The sequence below is a fragment of the Scylla paramamosain genome, chromosome 14 (genome assembly GCF_035594125.1).
Source record: "Scylla paramamosain isolate STU-SP2022 chromosome 14, ASM3559412v1, whole genome shotgun sequence".
Classification (NCBI taxonomy): Eukaryota; Metazoa; Arthropoda; class Malacostraca; order Decapoda; family Portunidae; genus Scylla; species Scylla paramamosain.
Window position 1 is genome coordinate 24,144,923 of NC_087164.1, and position 20,675 is coordinate 24,165,597.

A 20,675-nucleotide genomic window follows, 5' to 3' on the forward strand; every position below is an offset into this window, starting at 1 on the left:
GCGGTGTGTGTGTGTGTGTGTGTGTGTGTGTGTGTGTGTGCAAATAATAAGAGTTGCGTGGTCTGCAAGGTGACAGAGGGACGTGTAAGTAATGGGAGAAGAGTTGAGCAGGGAAAGAAGGAAGGGAAGTCAGGCGGGTAGCAGGTGGTGGTGGGGTCAAGCTGCGAGGACAACACCCTTATGATGGGGATATGATGGAGGAAAGTGATAGCAATGAGGACGATATTGGATCCAGTCACTTCCCTTCCCACAATGAATATTCCCAGGCGTTACTTGATACCATTCTTTGCGACGTCCCTTCTTCATTATTAGTTTCCCCGCCAAAGTGTCATATTTCCCCGGCTTGGCTTTCACTTCATCATGCCCTTCACTATTATCCTACATGATTTATGTCGCAGCGTCGCCGATATCACGCTGCTCTGCCTGTCTCCGCCGCTCACAACATACCACAACCACTGCACACCGGGGAAAGTAATTACAGGATTTTCCTCTTCCCTTCAATTCCCTGGAGGTGAAGTACCGCTGGAGCAGAGAACTAGGTCAGACAACCCCGGGCTGCTATGCTCCTTAATTACGCGTCTAGAGGTCTTGGAAAGCGCAGTGCAGGATGTGAGGACGCACGGCCGCCTCTAGTAAGCCATTTCTCAAGTGTCCTGTGAATGAGTGGTTCATGCAGGATAGTGCCGACCCTCCCTCTCTCTATACTTGCCTCTCTTTCCTAAACTTCTCATTGCTACTGCTGATGCGGCCGCTTTCATCTCTTGTTCCTCCTCTGCCTGAAGGGTTGAGGAAAGGAATGGAAGACGCGAAAAAAATCTTGTGTTGAGAAGCTTAAAAGATAAAAACGTCATGTAATTACGACTCGATTCACTTTTGGCTGTTGATCTTAAACTTTCCTACCGATTCACTGCCTTCCTGACAGTTCCTCTATGTGGTATGAGAACAATACGCGCTTTGATTTAGAACATGACCTATATAGAAGATCGATAGCTTCTCACATGCGGGAGTAGCAAAATTCATACTCCAGCGCCAGAAGGTAAGAGGTATACACACACACACACACACACACACACACACACACACACACACACACACACACAAAGAGAAAAAAAAATTCTTTCTTTCTTTCTTTCTTTCTCTTTTATACTCACGCTCCCCTTTCTTTGTATTTCATTCTTTTCACTACTTTCCTTTCCTCCACGTAACTCACTCTTGTCGACCATATCAGATACACACAGCTCCACCATATATCTCAACCTCGACTCTTTTGATCCTCCTCTCCTCCTCTTTCTCCTCTTTTTCCTCCTTCTCTTCCTCTCCAGGTTTTTCTTTTTATGCCTTTTTCCGCTCTTAACTTCCCGTTCTTCTCCCCTATAGTGAGTGGCCTCAAACATCAATAACTCAGAACAAATCACCCCTCTTTCTCTCTCTCTCTCTCTCTCTCTCTCTCTCTCTCTCTCTCTCTCTCTCTCTCTCTCTCTCTCTCTCTCTCTCTCTCTCTCTCTCTCTCTCTCTCTCTCTCTCTCTCTCTCTCTCTCTCTCTCTCTCTGTTTGGAGAGAGGGGGTGATGAGGTGGAAAATGAGAGAAAATTAAAGTCTGATAAAAAGGAATGAACGAGGCTATAAACACGAAGATGCAAGGTCAAGGAGAAGCGTGATGGAAGAAGAGACAGCGGAATAGTAAATGTGATGATGATGATGATGATGATGATGATGATGAATACGGTGGTAATGATGATGAGAAAGAAGACAGATACAAAACAGGGAGGGAAGAATGATGAGTAACCTTAAAAACACGCGAGTTGCCATCTTACCAAGAAAAGAAAAGAAAAGAACAAAAAATCACGCACATAAACAAACGATTTAACAAAACCCCCAATCACTGAGATAAAAAAAAAAGCTAAAAAAATCCTAACACTCACTGATTTTTCTCTTACATTCCACACATTCCAGCCTTTCCTTCGCGTCATTACTTGTTACTCTTCATCATGTGCCGCATTACCACTTCCAACATACGTGTATCACAGAAGCATCTTTCTTCCTGCTGGGTATTTTTGTTACACTGGGATCCGGTACTTTCCTAGTGCTATTCCAGGCTGACCTTCTGATTAACCTTTCACCTTCACCCTCACACAGATATTTTTCATCCCTTTTTTCCTTTCTCATTATCTTAAAATGCCTAAGCTGCACCTCACCACTCATCATCTTCCTTTTATGATAAACTACGCCTATCTTTTACTATTTTTTATATTATCTTGCCTCCCTGTATCAAGTAACTTTAAAGAAGGTAACTACATACTTCAACTACTCCACTTTCAAAACATCTTCAACTTCTTCAAGTACTTCACCTTCAAAATAGCTTTACTCTTGGCGATACTCCTTTCCCCAACCAAACTTAATTCTCTCCTTATTGTATCGGCTCGTCTAATCCAGTTCTGACAATTACGAAGAAAAACTATCTATAAGCAGACAAACCTTTAACTGCCTAACAGATTATTTCACACACTTAAAAAAAAATACCTGAATATATTTTGCATCTTTTCTTACTCTCCGCCATCAGAGCTAAGACATTTGTAAACCGTAACTGACTCTTTTTCCCATTTCCCCTGTCGTATCATACATCATACTTTCCTTGGTCCCTAACCTTCCCTTTTACCTGCCTAGCCACTCAGTCTATAAAGATGCTAACCAATCATGGCCGCATTACGCATTCCTGTCACAAACCATTCATCACTGAAAAAATATTCACCCCTCCTGTCTGCTTTTCCCACACATGACTTCCTTTTCTTACAAATGCTTCTTCATCCCTCTCACCAGACGTCCACCCAACCTATAATTTTACAAAATCTGCCACATCAATCTTGTCATATGATATCCTCAAGTCTACAGAGACTGAATTCCTACCTATCCTGCAGGAATTTTCCCCCACAACCTTAAACCAGACCGACATGACCCAAACCCCCTCTAATGCCAATGTATTAGCCTTCAATTTGATGCTCTTTCTTTGTCTCGGCCGCAATTCTTTTGAAATTATACCTTTGTAATCTGCACGGTGCTTTCAGATTCTCATATTTACTGGCAGAATGCAAACTTCCTGCCATTTTTAATTCCCTTAACATGTGGTGAGCGTACATCGGCAATTGAGTTTCCTTTTATTCAGAGATATTGTAATTTCCCGTAACTTTCCACACAATATTTTGTTTAAGGCTTTCAACACCTCTATAATTGTTTCGAAATGGATGGGCGTCTCTCTCTCTCTCTCTCTCTCTCTCTCTCTCTCTCTCTCTCTCTCTCTCTGAGGTAACTAAATGGGAAAGAATAAAAGAAATTAAATTTGTGGTAGCCGAAAGGTTGCCTGTAGAGATGTTGCTATTAGGCAGCCTGAGTTGAGAGGAGGGCGTGGAGGAGCTAATGGAGGTCTACTCAAGATTGATGGGAATGAGGACAAGAAAAGTCATGAAACTGTGGATGATAGCGGTCGTGAGGCTGTGCATGGAAGGAGTGAAGAAAGGACCGCTTTTTAAGAAATATCTAAGAGAAATATGAAGTAAAGGTGGGGGAATAGCGCACAGAGGTATTAGTGTAAAAAAAAAGAATAGTGTAGAACAGAAAATGAAAATGGGAGGAGAATAAATGGAACTTAAGGAAGCAATCATTACTTAAGTGAAAAAGTTTGTGAAAGACAGATGATGGAGAGGGAGAGAAATGACAACGAATGGTGAAAAAAAGAAAAAAAAAACATTTGACAGAGATAAAAGAAACAAGCAAACACTCATTGACGAGAAGGGACAGAGGTTGAGAGGTTTACAAGGAAAAGCAGGATATCTGATGGAGAACAGAATACTGCTGGAGAAAGACGGGGAAAAAAATAGTACCTAAAAATCTACGGAAAATAAGGAGATACTTTGTAAATAAATAGTGAGCATAAATAGTGAATGTCATGGATGTTTTTGAAATGAGAATAATGAAAATGTAGTAGTATATTATTTTGAAGGAGCGTAAAAAGTAAAAAAAAAAAAATACAGATAATATTAAAGATTGATGGTAAGCTAAATTTCTCTCATTTCGTAATCATTACTACTCTCTTGTCTCTCTATAGTTAGGCTTAAGAATTTCCCTTAACGGACTTTTGATCAATCTATTCGTTACAGTTACCAGTCGCAGCCGCTTCCGTAATTACCATCATCGTCACTGTTAACGCAGTCATCCATTACAATAAATCTTTCTATTATCCTCTATTTGGCATCTACGTCAACCAAGACCAATATCATCATTGACGTCGCTACCACATCATCAACAGCGACCATTTCCAACTCCTGTCCCACCGCTGCCTTCATTACTCACCGTCACCACCACCTTCACTTCACTACAGGTCTCCGTTTGTATTGAAATGTGAGTAGGAGATAACGTAGGTTTTGTCAAACTTCATGCGTGTTGAAATCTGTAGCGTACTGTATTAGTTTTGTACGAGCGGAAGTCACTTGATCAAAACGTTTCTTTCTGTTAGTGTATTTGCTTTTCTATTAATGAGAGAGAGAGAGAGAGAGAGAGAGAGAGAGAGAGAGAGAGAGAGAGAGAGAGAGAGAGAGAGAGAGAGAGAGAGAGAGAGAGAGAGAGAGAGAGAGAGAGAGAGAGAGAGAGAGAGAGAGAGAGAGAGAGAGAGAGAGAGAGAGAGAGAGAGAGAGAGAGAGAGAGAGAGAGAGAGAGAGAGAGAGAGAGAGAGAGAGAGAGAGACAGACAGAGAGAGATATAACCGATTGAACTATAGAGCCACAACAACAAAGTAATGCCGCGCTGACAAGTTACGAGAGCGACTGCGTTATCTCTTCTACCGAGAAACTGTCGCACGCCAGGACCAAACTCGTAACCTGCCAGCAGAGAGCACCACAGAGCCTAACTTACCAGAGAGAGAGAGAGAGAGAGAGAGAGAGAGAGAGAGAGAGAATTATACAGAGAAAGAGGGAAATCTATGAATTCCGTCGTGCGTGACTAACATGTAGACGCCCTATGGTCCTGGGGGAGGGAGGAGGGTTAGGGGGAAGGTTACCAGGCCTTAATAACACGTCGCCTGAGAACACACCGCCCCAGGACAGGCACCATGGGCGGGAAATGGGACCACCTTCTGCCACGCCGGCCACGAACATGGCTGCTAATTAATACGATTTATTGTACAGCTAAATTTATCATCTCTCTCTCTCTCTCTCTCTCTCTCTCTCTCTCTCTCTCTCTCTCTCTCTCTCTCTCTCTCTCTCTCTCTCTCTCTCTCTCTCTCTCTCTCTCTCTCTCTCTCTCTCTCTCTCTCTGTCCTGGTTTTGTGGTGCAGTGTTTGCCTCACAGTTGAAAGGTTCCCTGTTCGATCCTGGCTCACGGCACTTTCTTGCTAAGATCTCTCTCTCTCTCTCTCTCTCTCTCTCTCTCTCTCTCTCTCTCTCTCTCTCTCTCTCTCTCTCTCTCTCTCTCTCTCTCTCTCTCGTAAATAGCTGGCCCCATATGACTTCATTTTTACGGTGTAAGCGCTCAATCAATTTTGTCTGTTTGTCTATCAGTCTGTTTATATGTATGTATGTATGTATGTATGTATGTATGACTCCTTCCTCTCTCTCTCTCTCTCTCTCTCTCTCTCTCTCTCTCTCTCTCTCTCTCTCTCTCTCTCTCTCTCTCTTGTAAACATTTGTGGCACAAGGTTTGCATACTAGTAGGACAGGAATATGGTTCTTTATCTAAAATTGCCTGTTTCACTGGGTAACTATGTTAAAGGAATTTTGTCTTTTCCTAAATCTCTCTCTCTCTCTCTCTCTCTCTCTCTCTCTCTCTCTCTCTCTCTCTCTCTCTCTCTCTCTCTCTCTCTCTCTCTCTCTCTCTTACAAGCACCACTTTCTCATCCACTATGCATCTCCTGTATCGAGGTTTTGATTTTTTTTGTATCCTCGTTCATTCTCTACAACTCCTTTACTCTCCTCAATCTTCTGTTTTCCTTCCTTCCTCAAGCCTCTCCCACGTCTCCCGGCCACTCCCTTCCCTGGTGTGCCGTCCGTCTACATCAAGAAGTCGTAACGTGTCAGTGGGACTCGTCTGTGTTTCTCAATCCTCCCGAGTCCTCCCTATCAAGTCGTCGTTAGCAGAAGTCGTTCCGCGTTTTATCTTCCACGGTGAAAGTCTTTATTCTGCTGAGAGTACGTAGTCGACAAGTACACGTAAGATATTTGTCGAGTAGTAACACCATAACAGTCTCTCTCTCTCGCTCTCTCTTTCTCTCTCTCTCTCTCTCTCTCTCTCTCTCTCTCTCTCTCTCTCTCTCTCTCTCTCTCTCTCTCTCTCTCTCTCTCTCTCTCTCTCTTTCTCTCTCTCCCTTGAGCCATATCTACGAGTTTTTTCTTCCTGACCTTTAGAAATACCTCGGAAAGAATAACTTGTTTCTTTTTTTATATACATATCCCACCTAACGTGTTCTTTATCTTCCTGAGAGGTAAAAATTCTCTTCGTAATTCTGCGCCTACACACCTTCCGAGTCTTTTGTCTTCATTCCCTCTCGGCCGCCAGATCCATAACCCACTCCTCGCTCCTTGTCCCACTCCGCTCCCTCCGGCTAGCGCAGCACTTTCCTCATCCGTCTTATAAGTTTACCGTCCTTTACAGAATAATTAGTCCTCGCTACCTGGTGCCCTACACGCTCCTGCATCTCTGCTGAGCATTTTCCACCCTCCCTTACCAAGCCTACCATTAGTAGCACCACCTCCACCACCACTACCACCGCACGCTGTAACACTAGAGAGCATTCCTCATAATTTCCGCCTCCCATTTCTTCGTTCTCCTTCCCTCCTGAAATGTGTTTCTTCCTCTCTCCCTTCTCGTCCAGACTACCTCGAATGGCCATGCGGGAAAATAAGATTCCACATTTTTTCCCTTGAACCACTTAATGGCCAGACTCTGGAGGGGAGGGGATGAGGAGGTACAAGGAAAGGAACTTCTGTATTTCTTTTTTTTTTTTTTTTTGCACGGGAGGGCAGGGGAGGGCAGGGTACGTATCTCGAGAAAAAAGGACCTTTAAACTATTTTCTTCACGCGGACTGATTTTGTTAAAGGGATGAGGGTGAGGGTAAGTCATCGCCCATTTTAAACGCTATATGGATGGTGTGTGTGTGTGTGTGTGTTTAGATAGTGGAAAGGTTCTCTCTCTCTCTCTCTCTCTCTCTCTCTCTCTCTCTCTCTCTCTCTCTCTCTCTCTCTCTCTCTCTCTCTCTCTCTCTCTCTCTCTCTCTCTCTCTCTCTCTCTCTCTCTCTCTCTCTCTCTCTCTCTCTCTCTCTCTCTCTCTCTCTCTCTCTCTCTCTCTCTCTCTCTCTCTCTCCGTTCGTTTCTATTTGCGTGTGTGTGTGTGTGTGTGTGTGTGTGTGTGTGTGTGTGTGTGTGTGTGTGTGTGTGTGTGTGTGTGTGTGCCCCGATGCCTGATGGTGGTTGGGTGCCTCTCCTCCTCCTCCTCCTCCTCCCTACGGGCTGCCGTGATCGCGTCAGCATGGCATACGAGAAAGGAATCCAGGCCATAAGCTTCCGACTGGGGGAAAATTATTAGCCAGGACGTCAGACGAGGAGGAATACTTATGAGGCCGGGGTGATGCGTTTCTCTGTGTAATGGCGCATCATGTTACACAGAGGTTTGGCGGGTTGTGGTAGTGGTGGAGGTGGTGGTGGTGGCGGCGCAACTGTGTAATGAAGGGAGCGTCGGTGAAGGTGGCGGCGGCCATCAATCAACGCCACTCCACGCCAACACGCCTCCCTCTCTAACAAGCTTGTTCTAAGCAGCGCTACACGAGCTTCATCACAGCCCTCATTTCACCTCCCTAATATTGCACCCTTCTTCTGCACCACCACCATCACCACCACCACCACCATCACCACCACCACCACCACCACCACCACCACCACCACCACCACCAATACCACCACCACCACCACCACCACCACCACTGCAACAATTACTACAACTCAGAGAATCATCATTCGGCTCAGGTTAAGACGATTTGCCTTACTGTGTGCAATATATATCTTAATCTTTTATTAACAATATATTCTAGGAACAACATTTTGACATTTGTCATACTCTTCTCAGTGTTAAGTTCATTTCCATAGTCACCACTGCGCCACCTCCTGCAATATTTGGACTTACCAGTCTACACTACTGATAGCAAAAACAAGGTAAGGGAAGTTATTGATAATGAGCGCGTCACACGCAGGCCACACTTGTTTACGTCTTGGCGTTCACTGGCTCCTCCACGCTGTGTTACGTCCTTTTGGTTGTGTCGGATCGGTAGCGCCTAGCCCGGACTTAATGGATGGCAGGCGGAGGGGGAGCTGGGGTTCAAAGTGCCTACTTGTGGCCTGTTTTTATTCTCCCTGAATATGTAAGGCAGAAGTATGGCTGGAGGAAAGCGATAATCCTGGATTCCCTTGGCCAGCTGTGGGTTGCCCTCTCCCTCGCGCGGCAGCTTCTCCAGCGTCTCACATGTGTGCTGGATTCAGTACATTTCGTTTACGTTAGGGAAATAAATAAAATAAACAATCTAATAATCGTAAGTTAGAGAATGAAGCAAGGCATATGCCTAAAACCATACTAAAAGTCAAACAATGTATAAAATATGATACAAAAAAAACGAATGTATTGCTGTATAAATAATACATAATCTATGATCATGTCCTACGAGCTTTTCCAATAGTCTGGAATGGTGAAAAATAAGCACAAATAAATATAAACAAACTGCTCATGACAGCGACGTGTGATGGACGCATCAATATTAGCTCAGTTCTTTAATATCTTTATATTAAAGAATTATATATACATTTAAGCGCGCATTAGAAATATGTCAGAATTGTATGAGAAGTCCTTGTAATCTACTAGATGTGATTGATGACACAAAGCATGAGCACATTGCCTGTGAGGTCTCACTAAGTAGTAGAGGATAAATGAAAATGTAGTATCTACGCCACGCTGCGCTTCATCAACTCCTTTAAAGCAGTGTGAACAATTCCCTGAGACACAAGATACCTATGTCACTAACGTCACCACAGTTGTAACGCCTGAGTGTCACTTCCGCTACTCGCTGGCTTCCCGCATCGAGAAAAGATGAATGACAGAGAGCTGAATATTTGCTGGCTGAACTTGAGATTCATACCCAGAACAATGGGTGATTATGTTCTTAGCATCCAAAATATCATATATATAATTACAATAAAGCATCTTGGAAATACCTGTTTCGATTAATTAAAGGTATATCTATTTAACATTAATTCAATTTTTCATTCTGATTGATCATCACACACAAAGGGAAAAAATAAAATCATGCCAAGAGGTCTCATCACACTATTTTCTTAATAGAAGTACAATAAAAAATGGGGTTTAATCAATCAAGTCTCTACAGCCGTAGTAGTCTTCTCAAGCCAAAAGTAAATAATTATACTTCATTTGTCGGGTGTCTTGGAAAGTGAACACATTTCCATCCCCAAATAGCATGAATAGTTAATCTTCCACACCATCAAATGTAAACGTACTTAATTTCAGTTTGTAGCAACACGTTTTCTTTAGTGTGGCGTCATTAATTTGCTCTCTTTCCTCCAGGGACCGCGACGAGTCTCCTCCGTAGGGAAAACATGTTGTTCTGTTTTATTTTTCTCTCTCTATTTTATTTTTCTCTCCATCTCCTCATGTACTTAAACAAGAATATATAATTTTTTATCAGAAGATGATGCTTCACGGAGAATGCGACTCTTACTTCATGTGATATCAAGAACCTAACAGAACACAGAGAACAAAGAAATAAAAGTGTTTACACGCAGACGCTGCTTTCTGCTTGGGGCCGTCAGTAACACGCCCAGTGAACACACACACACACACACACACACACACACACACACACACACGCGCGCGCACGTTAAAAGCAATTCTCTCAAGGCCAGTCGCGTAAGTAATGTGCATATCAGTATACTGCTGGTCATTTTAATGCCAATGGATTATAGAACTAATTATATTCATAAACAATGTAACAAAAGGTAACGAACACACTGGTAAGTTAGCGATTATATTCCTTAATCCAGGAAGCGGTAACTGGGGAAGAGCAGTGTGTTGCGTGTTAAGCTAGCACGCACACCTATTTACGTCTTAAGCCTTGTTGTGTTTTCAAGACGGCTAAATACTGCTATTTCCGTTGTTAACATTTTACTGTTCTCATCATTAGAATGGAGTATTTAACTACATATGTAATTTGTCAATTTTATTGTTCTGTCACGCTTTCCCGAGAAGTGTTACGGTACCACCTGTGAAACCTGACTGGAAAGAATAAGTGTGGCTTTATCAAGCTTTCTCCATCATTGATAAAGCCTGCTCATATCTGAGTGTAACATGTTGGTAAGTTAGTAAAAGGTTTGATTGTTGGATTTGTGTTAACACAGTTAGTTAAATGTAGCAAAGCACCATAAGTTGACGGTTAGCAATGCCAACGTACAGGCGCTTCATTCACTGGGATGCCTGTACACATTTGAAAAGCAGGTGCTGTCATTACTAAGAGGAGTTTCAGAAATAAGTGACGAGGTAGCCACTGGTAACACACTTATGACATGATAAACAATCCTTCGGTGATATCAAAACATTTCATCTCATGAAAATCATACATCTACACATGGCTGGAATTCCCAGACTTACTCCGGTGACTAATTTGTGCGGCGGAGAATATTAACCCACGCAAATTTTCAAACACAATATTTTGTTCATTATAGTTAACAACGTAAATAATGAACCATTGCTATAGTGATAGTCCTGTACAACACATCCATCTGCTAATTAAGACAGCATCCACTGTTCACATTTCTATATCGAAATTATGTAGAAAAACATTAGCATATATCTATGTATCGATCTATTTATTTATGTATCTATGTATTTATGTATTATCCCTCTCTCTCTCTCTCTCTCTCTCTCTCTCTCTCTCTCTCTCTCTCTCTCTCTCTCTCTCTCTCTCTCTCTCTCTCTCTTTCTGCCTCACACACACACACACACACACACACACACACACACACACACACACACACACACACACACCCAAACAACTGAACGTCTGAAGCAATAATTATCAGATATGTTTGAAATGAATATCGAAAACACCAGACAGCTTCCAACATAACCAAGACTCAGTCCTCCACCTCGTTTCAAAACAAATAAAGGGCATGAGAATATTTTAATGACCAAACAAGCAAAGTTTACAGAGTCCAAAGAACTTCTCTCCCGATCAAGCAACACTAACCAACAAGCCCAGAGTTTGACGACTAGGCAGCTTAATGAACAACTTTCCCAGCACGATATTCTAGTCTAGCGATGATTCATGGCCAATAAACAAACCGAGTTTACCAGTGGCCGGCACGGAAAGCGGCTTCTGAGAGTGGCCGATTTAGGCGAACCAGCGCGGGGAAAATTGGAGATTTAATAATCCGATATTGTTCTTGGACTGAAGCGTGATTGCGTTCAGAAAAAAAAAATAAATAAATACGCATCCCTTATCATTTTTATCTTCTAAATAACTGAGTTAATCAACGAACATCCAAAGTAAAACTTATACAGATGTTGGGTTGTATAAAGTAGGAGAGAGAGAGAGAGAGAGAGAGAGAGAGAGAGAGAGAGAGAGAGAGAGAGAGAGAGAGAGAGAGAGAGAGAGAGAGAGAGAGAGAGAGAGATTGGAGGAGAAAAGTATTAAGAATAAAATTTTCTACCTAAAACCTGCAAGACGAGTGAGGAAAAAGTTCGCCAGAGAATGTTTGATAATCGAGGCAAAACAAAATCGTATTTCGCAATAGTGGCCACTGAGGGGTAGCACGAGACCGAGGAATCTATACACGAGATCGAAAGCCGATGGTGGAGCCGCCGTCAACAACATTGCCTTGCGTGCAGGGCGAGCCGCCGCCAAGTCTGTGCCAGTTGTACCATCGCGTTTATCTCAGATTAAAACGGTGAAATGCTGGATCTTTGTTTTCAGCTGGCCAGGATCTCGACGGAAATGTTACATGTTAAGTCTTCTGTTACGATTAGACGATCCCAGGTACCGTGCTGCTTATTAAAGAATTTGAACAATAACAATGAAAGTGAAGGATACATATACGGAAAAAAAACAAAACAAACAAAAAAAAAAACAATGGACCAATGACCTAGAAAATTTATGTCAGTAACTGTCTTCGAGAACGGATATTTTTTTCCTTACATAAAAAAAAAAAAAAAAATCCATTCTCAAAGACAGTTATTGACATCATTTGTTCTGGATCAGTGGTGTATTGTTTTTATTCCCGTCGTCCCTTATTTACGCACAGACAAAACCAACAAACACTGAATATATTCTCTTGTAAGGAGGCATGGAATTGTATTAAATCAAATTTCAGTGCAGTTGTATATGAAAACCTTAGGACATCCAATTTTATTTTCCCGAGATACAAACACAGAACTCAACCCACAAACCCTGCTAAGAATAATAAATGTGCACAGAAAATATACATGCCGTATGTTCTACAGTCACGTCCATGTCATCTTCCTGGCCCCTTCGTCAGTCAAGGGAGTAAAGGAGACGCAAAAAGACATTAGTTAGCACTGTGTAATTTGCTGGACTCCTATGTCACTCTGATTGCCGTTCCTATGAAAATGCATGTGGAACTATTTGATTTCACTGTTGACTGAAACAACGGTAGACACTTCCCAGGCCGTTATCAACTGAAATCTGGCATCTGCCTAAAGCCTCTTAACGCTCGTATACATTTGTGCTATTTAAAGTTGAGTTAACATCAGTTAAAGTGGCAGTGGCGGTGTGAGGCAACAAATGATAATGAAAAAAAAATGACAACATCGACAGATCTTTAGAATCAAAGGGACAGTCTGTTCACTGTATTGAGCTTCAGTGTGCCAAGCCGCGTGTCCACATTGTGTTGGCGTGTGACAGTTTGCATCCACGTAATCATTCCGACGCAAACGCTATTTTGCGAATGGATGTACGGATTTACTGGACGGAATGAAATGGTTGGGTTGTACATGGCATTTACTGGGACATTACAATGCTGGTGCAAGAGGGACTCCAGGGACAGCGTGGCGAGACATATGGTTAGTGACAATGGTGACGATAAGCTGAGTAATCCAGACACAGAGGGAAAGGATTAGAGGCTTCTCTGCCTGGGAAATGCCTGTGTTGGGGGACTTCCGTCTCCTTCACCTGGCTCTCCATACAAAGGTGCCTTTATTCCCTCACATTTCGAATGTTTGTACAGGAAGGGAATAATAATGGAGTTATAGCTTGGCTACCAGTAATTCCTCAAGTTGTCTCAAAACCAAGGAATAAAAGACAAGTAAAGAGGAGAGAGAGAGAGAGAGAGAGAGAGAGAGAGAGAGAGAGAGAGAGAGAGAGAGAGAGAGAGAGAGAGAGAGAGAGAGAGAGAGAGAGAGAGAGAGAGAGAGAGAGAGAGAGAGAGAGAGAGAGAGAGAGAGAGAGAGAGAGAGAGAGAGAGAGAGAGAGAGAGAGAGAGAGAGAGAGAGAGAGAGAGAGAGAGAGAGAGAGAGAGAGAGAGAGAGAGAGAGAGAGAGAGAGAGAGAGAGAGAGAGAGAGAGAGAGAGAGAGAGAGAGAGAGAGAGAGAGAGAGAGAGAGAGAGAGAGAGAGAGAGAGAGAGAGAGAGAGAGAGAGAGAGAGAGAGAGAGAGAGAGAGAGAGAGAGAGAGAGAGAGAGAGAGAGAGAGAGAGAGAGAGAGAGAGAGAGAGAGAGAGAGAGAGAGAGAGAGAGAGAGAGAGAGAGAGAGAGAGAGAGAGAGAGAGAGAGAGAGAGAGAGAGAGAGAGAGAGAGAGAGAGAGAGAGAGAGAGAGAGAGAGAGAGAGAGAGAGAGAGAGAGAGAGAGAAACGTATACTATCGAGCATAGAAAGTGTGCTGATGACAAACCAAGGAGGGCTTCCCCACAAGCTTTGCCGCTAGTCTAAAGGATGTTCAGTAAATTATCGGCCATAGAAGGAGGGGAGACAGAGCCTGTCGCAGCTGGAACACGTTCGTACATATTACAAGTAATGCACGAGCTGGCACCTCCCAACATTTTTTTTATACAGTTTAACGGTAACTTTTCGTAAGTGAGGGTGGCGCCTCCCGGCATAATGAGTGAAGCTGAACAGTGGGTTGTGATAAAGTTTTCCGTGATTGAAGGCAAAGTGCCACAGCCGATTCACGAGGAGTTGAGGACAGCACTACAGGACAGTGCTCTATTCTGTTCCACTGTCAAAAGTTGGGCTGCTTTCCCCAAGCAGGACCACGACTTGCGTCAGGATGACTCCTGAAGTGGCGGGCCATTAGCTGCAGTCACCAAGGAGGGCATGGTCATGGATAATCGCCGAATCCCAGTGCAATACATTGCTTCTCAACTGGAGATCAGTAATGGATTTGTTGTTACCATCTTGAACAATCACTTCAACCTTTCCAAGGTGTCTGCCTGATGGGGCCCAAGAATGCTGACGCCTGAGCAGAAGAGGAACCATATAATGATTTCATTGAAAATATTGACCCTCCTGAGAATTGATCCAGGGGGATTCATGGTCCAAAACGTAACCCCAGATTAAATGTAGGTTCCTCACTTTGATCTGGAAACCAAAGCCAAAACTAAGCAATGAAGTATCCCTCCTCCCTGACGCCATAAAAATTCAAGGTCATGAAGTCATCCCGAAGGTGTTCTGGAACCCTGAAGGGATCCTCCTCGTGGACTTCTTTGTCGCACCATTAATGGACCATACTCTGCTGATCTACTGGGGAAGCTTCAGGAGGCTTTGCTTGAGAAACGCCAAGGGAAAGTGACTCGGGGTGTTCTTCATTTGCTGGACAATACTCCTGTGCACAAGAGCGTGGTGGTCATGAACAAAGTGGTGTCCTGTGGTTTTGAATTCTTGCCCCATCCTCCTTATTCCCCCGATCTGGCGGCCTCTGACTTTCACCTTTCCCACACCTGAAGAAGCAGCTGCGGGGTATCTCTTCCGCTGATGACGAAGAGGCCAAGGAGAAGGTAATGGAGAGATTCAATCCACCATTCTTCAGGGACGGATTTTCAAAGTTGAAAATGAGACTGGAGACATGCATTATGGTCAAAGGTCATTACGTTGAAAATAAAGAAAAGTAAGTTGAGTGAATCTTTGCTCTATTTTTGTTCCTTCTGGGTTAGGCCGAGATCTAACACCTCTACGTGAAGTGGTTTGGCTATTGATCGTTGTTGCAGGAAGATCGTGGAAGTCTGAAATGCCGCTTAGTGTATGGGTGAAGGTAACGTATTGGAGTGATGGAGCCACGCTTTGTAGTGCCACTAATATGATGGACTATGGCGAGTGAACGACATGTTGTACCCTTTTACCTCGTTAATTGAATAATTACAAACACTGGAGGGACATTGTTCTACGCGGATAATAGATTTATCATGAAACGAGAAATTTTCATATATAAAAAATATGCGCACACTATAACGCAAAATTAAATTTGTACAGAAGAAAAACTAATAAGGAAAGCATACTGGGGCTTTCTGCCCTGTTTTAGTAGCTGCTCATGAACGTTATAGTATATACGCAAAGTTTGTTTAAAGTTACGCCATACAATGATACACATGTTCATGCCGCGTAACTGTTATATTATCTATTCATCAAAATTTAATAAATTACATAAAAAAAAAAAAAAATGTTGCACTAAACTGGAATGGTTTTCATTAATGTTACAAACATTGATTAATCATCATCACTCTACTGCAAATAACAACACTGAAGCGAACTGCTTCCAGTCGCAGCATGAGCGTCATGAATCGTCCAGCAGTCACGAAGACCCCCACAGATGAGATACCACACATACATGTAAATACCTTACTTTTCTGTACGTATACTTCAGTAGATTTTGAAGAATTTATAATATAACGATTACACAATGATAGGAATATAAAAAAAAAGGAAAAAAAATATTATCTTATCATGCCTCAACAGATGAGCGGCTGATGACGTCATCGTCAAAGGAGTTTTTGTCTCGATTTAATTTTTTTTCCTAATGCATTTTTTTCCCGTCTCAAAAATATTTATTCTCAACTGGTTTTCTCTGAACTTTCCTCAAATATTTTTTTTCTAATATTCAATATCAGTGCAACCAGTTTAGTATTGTCCTTAATTATAATTGGACCAAAAATGTTTTTTTTTTCCGTGTATGAAAGTGTCGACAGAGTTTCGAAACTATATCCCTATTAAAACATTGACTTGCTCAGTGATAAATTTCTATATTTTGAATTAGATAAAGTATGCTAGTAATGACGATCACAACAATAGTCCTGGTTTCGTACTGAATAAGTCAAGAAATGTCAAAAATGTAGTCTGCTGAACGAAACTCACTTGACACTGACAACACATCGTATAGCAGACTGCACGCATGACTCATGTTTCCGTAGTGTAATAGAAGAACTGTCGAGTTTTGTAACTTGTCTGCTGTCGATATATTAGTCATTTATTTTGATGTCAAACTCTATAAACCTACACACACACGGATGCACTCACACACACACACACACACACACACACACACACACACACACACGTATGATGAAAGGACATGAGTTTCCTTGTGAACATAGTTTCCAATAAAACACGTCAACTGAACATTGCAGAAAAAAAAAAAAGATAATAATAACAACGTGGGGCACATGTACTTACCTGGAATCCAGGCGAGCTACTGCACCACACTCGCTAATTCCATCCAGAAGCGTTTCACTCTCCGATAAGATTAAACATCCACCACATAGCAACTATAAAGCTCGACTGATACTTACTTGTCCGTGAATCTTATGTGTAACTTTAAATATTATTAAAAGAAAGATTTTCTATTAAGAGTTCCATTTCCATTTCTTCCGCTCGCTATCCATGAAGTTCGTGCTAGGGACAAAAAAACACAATTTTTCCAGCGCTTCCTTGCTTTCCTACGTGGCCCGCACGAGACATCGTAAATACGAAAGCGCTGACACTTTTTCTTGATGTATTGAACTAATTATATTTTCTGATGCACATCAATCTGTTCTGGATGACAAAAATTTGTTTGACGTAAAACAAAAAAGCTTCAAAACAGTCCTTAGGGAATACCCAGAAGAGTGTGCTTACTGAAATGTTTGGTTAAATGTGAGCCACATTGCAAATGATCATGTATTATGTTGGTGATAAAAGCCCATGCGAAAGTGTAGTGTGAAGTCTAATGATTTAGAGAGAGAGAGAGAGAGAGAGAGAGAGAGAGAGAGAGAGAGAGAGAGAGAGAGAGAGAGAGAGAGAGAGAGAGAGAGAGAGAGCGAGCGAGCGAGCGAGCGAGCGAGCGAGAGAGAGAGAGAGAGAGAGAGAGAGAGAGAGAGAGAGAGAGAGAGAGAGAGAGAGAGAGAGAGAGAGAGAGAGAGAGAGAGAGAGAGAGAGAGAGAGAGAGAGAGAGAGAGAGAGAGAGAGAGAGAGAGAGAGAGAGAGAGATGGGTTAATATACGTGTGTGTGTGTGTGTGTGTGTGTGTGTGTGTTTCTGCTTAACACCTATTTTTTGTGTGCATGAAAGTGGGAGCCAGAGCCAGCAGAGTGCGGAGCATTGTTACGTTAACATTACAAAATGTAAGTGAGAAGCTCATGGCACGAGCAGGAGAGGTGCGTGCATTTGGTCGCAGCCGACGCCAGAGGGCAAGACGTCTGTGTGAATGCTGGAAGAGTGTGGGGCGAGAAGAGGGAATGTGAAGGAGGGAGGTTTGAGGGGGTAGCAACAGCCTGAAAGTGCTCCAGCTTGGCCCAGCGTCCAGGGCCACCAGCCAGTGGTGTGTCACAGCTAAGATGGCGTGCTGACCAACACCCTCAAAAGCGCTTCAAATACCTCGTTCTTCTGCTGCAATGGGAACTTGGGACCCTTCTTCTTGTCCCATCCCAAAGCATTGTCGAAGCACGTGCAGCAAGAGTCACAGGCCAGCGGATCTCGGTCGGCCTCAGAGAGCCAAGGGTCGTGGGCGTTGCTGAGGAAGTTCTCCAGCCCCGTGGAAATCTGCTGCATCCAGCGGGGCTTTTCCTTGGATGGAGCTGGTTGGCCACTGGCATCTATTGTAGCCAGCCACACGTGGGAGAAGAAGGCGCAGGAGGACCAAGGGAAAGGCAGAGGTTAGTAAGAGGCAAGTCAAGAAGTAAAAGAGAGAGGGGGACACACAGAACATTAAGGTGTAAGAGGCCCGAGGGGCAGCACACACACCCTTGTAACGGGTGAAAGGGCCACTAAGAAAACATGAGAGACATACAATACAAGAGATGGAGAGGAACGCGACATATACTGAAAAGAAACACACTATGTTATAGTGAGTCAATGTGATTCAGCGACTAAGGAAAACAATAGAATCCTAAACGTTTGCAAAACTTTATACTTACTAAAATGTTACTGAAAATATTTACTGCAAGTTTTCCGAAAAATCCTAAGTAAGCACTATACTAAGTGTGAAAATGACCTGCAAAAATGTTTCCTTCTCACATGTCTCTTAAAAGTTCATAATTTTATAAGCGTCCATCGTTTAATGGAAAGTTGCAAGGCAACTTAATGCATTGCATATTGAAGGCAAAGAGTCTCTGGCAATAAAGGCTAATAATAATAAAGTTCTCTTCATGCCAGTGTTGCAAAGACAGGTCATACTCACAAACGCATCATGGAGTAACAGTTTCATAATCTACCTATAAATATACTCAAATCCTATTGGAATTAAGGTGACTTGACTATACACGAGAATATATATATATATATATATATATATATATATATATATATATATATATATATATATATATATATATATATATATATATATATATATATATAATATACTCAAATCCTATTGGAATTAAGGTGACTTGACTATACACGAGAATATATATACATATATATATATATATATATATATATATATATATATATATATATATATATATATATATATATATATATATATATATATATATATATATATATATATATATATATATATATATATATATATATATATATATATATATATATATATATATATATATATATATATATATATATATATATATATATATATATATATATATATATATATATATATATATATATATATATATATATATATATATATATATCAACTTTCATCTATTTAAAGTATTCAACAACTGAAAAATACTGAAGCTCTGCCTAATTTGCAAGGTAAGTAAATAATTTATCAATGTTGAAATTATTACTGTTGTTTTAAGAAAGACAAGTTCCAAGAATATAAGGAACCATAAAATGAACACATTCTAAACCTTGCATTGCAGGGAAAGAAAAGATCTACACATCAATTAATAAGCATTAAGGCTAAGAAACACAAACTAAAGGATCATGTAAGTGAACATAACACCAAGGACGCCCACACTAACTACTGACTACTGACTGGGGGAGACACCGAAAGCCATCTGGACACACAGCGACGCCTTCAAACACAAAAAGAGCCTCATTATACTAGCTACGGTTACAGCATTCAATATATATATATATATATATATATATATATATATATATATATATATATATATATATATATATATATATATATATATATATATATATATATATAATCATAGCATTCCCGGTGGAAGGGTAACAGGAAAGGTTGGGGGCGGACAGACAAGGACGGTTATAGATGTAGAAAGGCGATTATGAAAGACAGAGAAAACGGAAGATTTAGATAAAAGCGAGATAATTAATGAAGAGGGACAGAAAAGAAAGACGACAGCAAAAGACTAATCTATAGTCTGGAAAGTGTCGACTTGACTTTATCTCAAAATTTAGGTGAATTTATGATATAATAGGGAATAGAGGAATATTATATTTAATTGTTTATTACTTTTATTAAAGCGAACAAAGACACAAGAACCAAGATAAGCGTTTATTGAAGCGGTACTGTATTATAAGTTATCCGAGTACTCGCACCTTCGGAATGGAACACCGTATGTAACGTTCATGTCTTAATACAAACATATACATACTTGTGTATATATATATATATATATATATATATATATATATATATATATATATATATATATATATATATATATATATATATATATATATATATATATATATATATATATATATATATATATATATATATATATATTCCCTGCCTCTTCTCCCGTCGATGAGCAGCAACAATGTGTTCTGCTCCAGGTATTAAATTGCGAATACGTCCAAAAACAATTAGGGATCTAAGCTATGCCGCACGGACCCCTCCCTCTATTCCGCCCGATGCCTCACCAGCAAACCACTCAAATCATGCGTGACGTTATGTCTTACCAAAGTTACTTTAACGTTAACGCGTGTGTGTGTGTGTGTGTGTGTGTGTGTGTGTGTGTGTGTGTGTGTGTGTGTGTGTGTGTGTGTGTGTGTGTGTGTTTCTGTGTGTATGTGTGGACAAAGCCTATGTGGCACAATATTCACATAGGCGTCCTGTCTGTATACGTAACAGGACCCGCTACCCTGGAATATTGATCATCACTCATAGCGGAGAATAATTTTACTGATGTTTGAATTGTTCTTACAGCAATGAAAAATTAAAGCTCTTAAATACCTCAATCCCTATTCTGATATTCAAATAAGAT

General features: G+C 41.4%; 1 protein-coding gene across 3 annotated transcripts in view; it reads right to left on the reverse strand.

Annotated features, from left to right (window-relative positions):
• Nucleotides 1–20,675, reverse strand: part of LOC135107048 (sodium channel protein 60E-like) — a 264,723-nt gene that overhangs the window by 229,368 nt on the left and 14,680 nt on the right. For all 3 annotated transcript variants that reach the window (XR_010271559.1, XM_064016638.1, XM_064016639.1), the window contains exon 3: nucleotides 17,893–18,110. Coding sequence is in view for 2 of the 3 variants with exons in the window: in XM_064016638.1 (XP_063872708.1) it covers nucleotides 17,893–18,110 (218 nt within the window). In the remaining variant the exon portion in view is untranslated. The remainder of the gene's footprint in view (nucleotides 1–17,892; nucleotides 18,111–20,675) is intronic.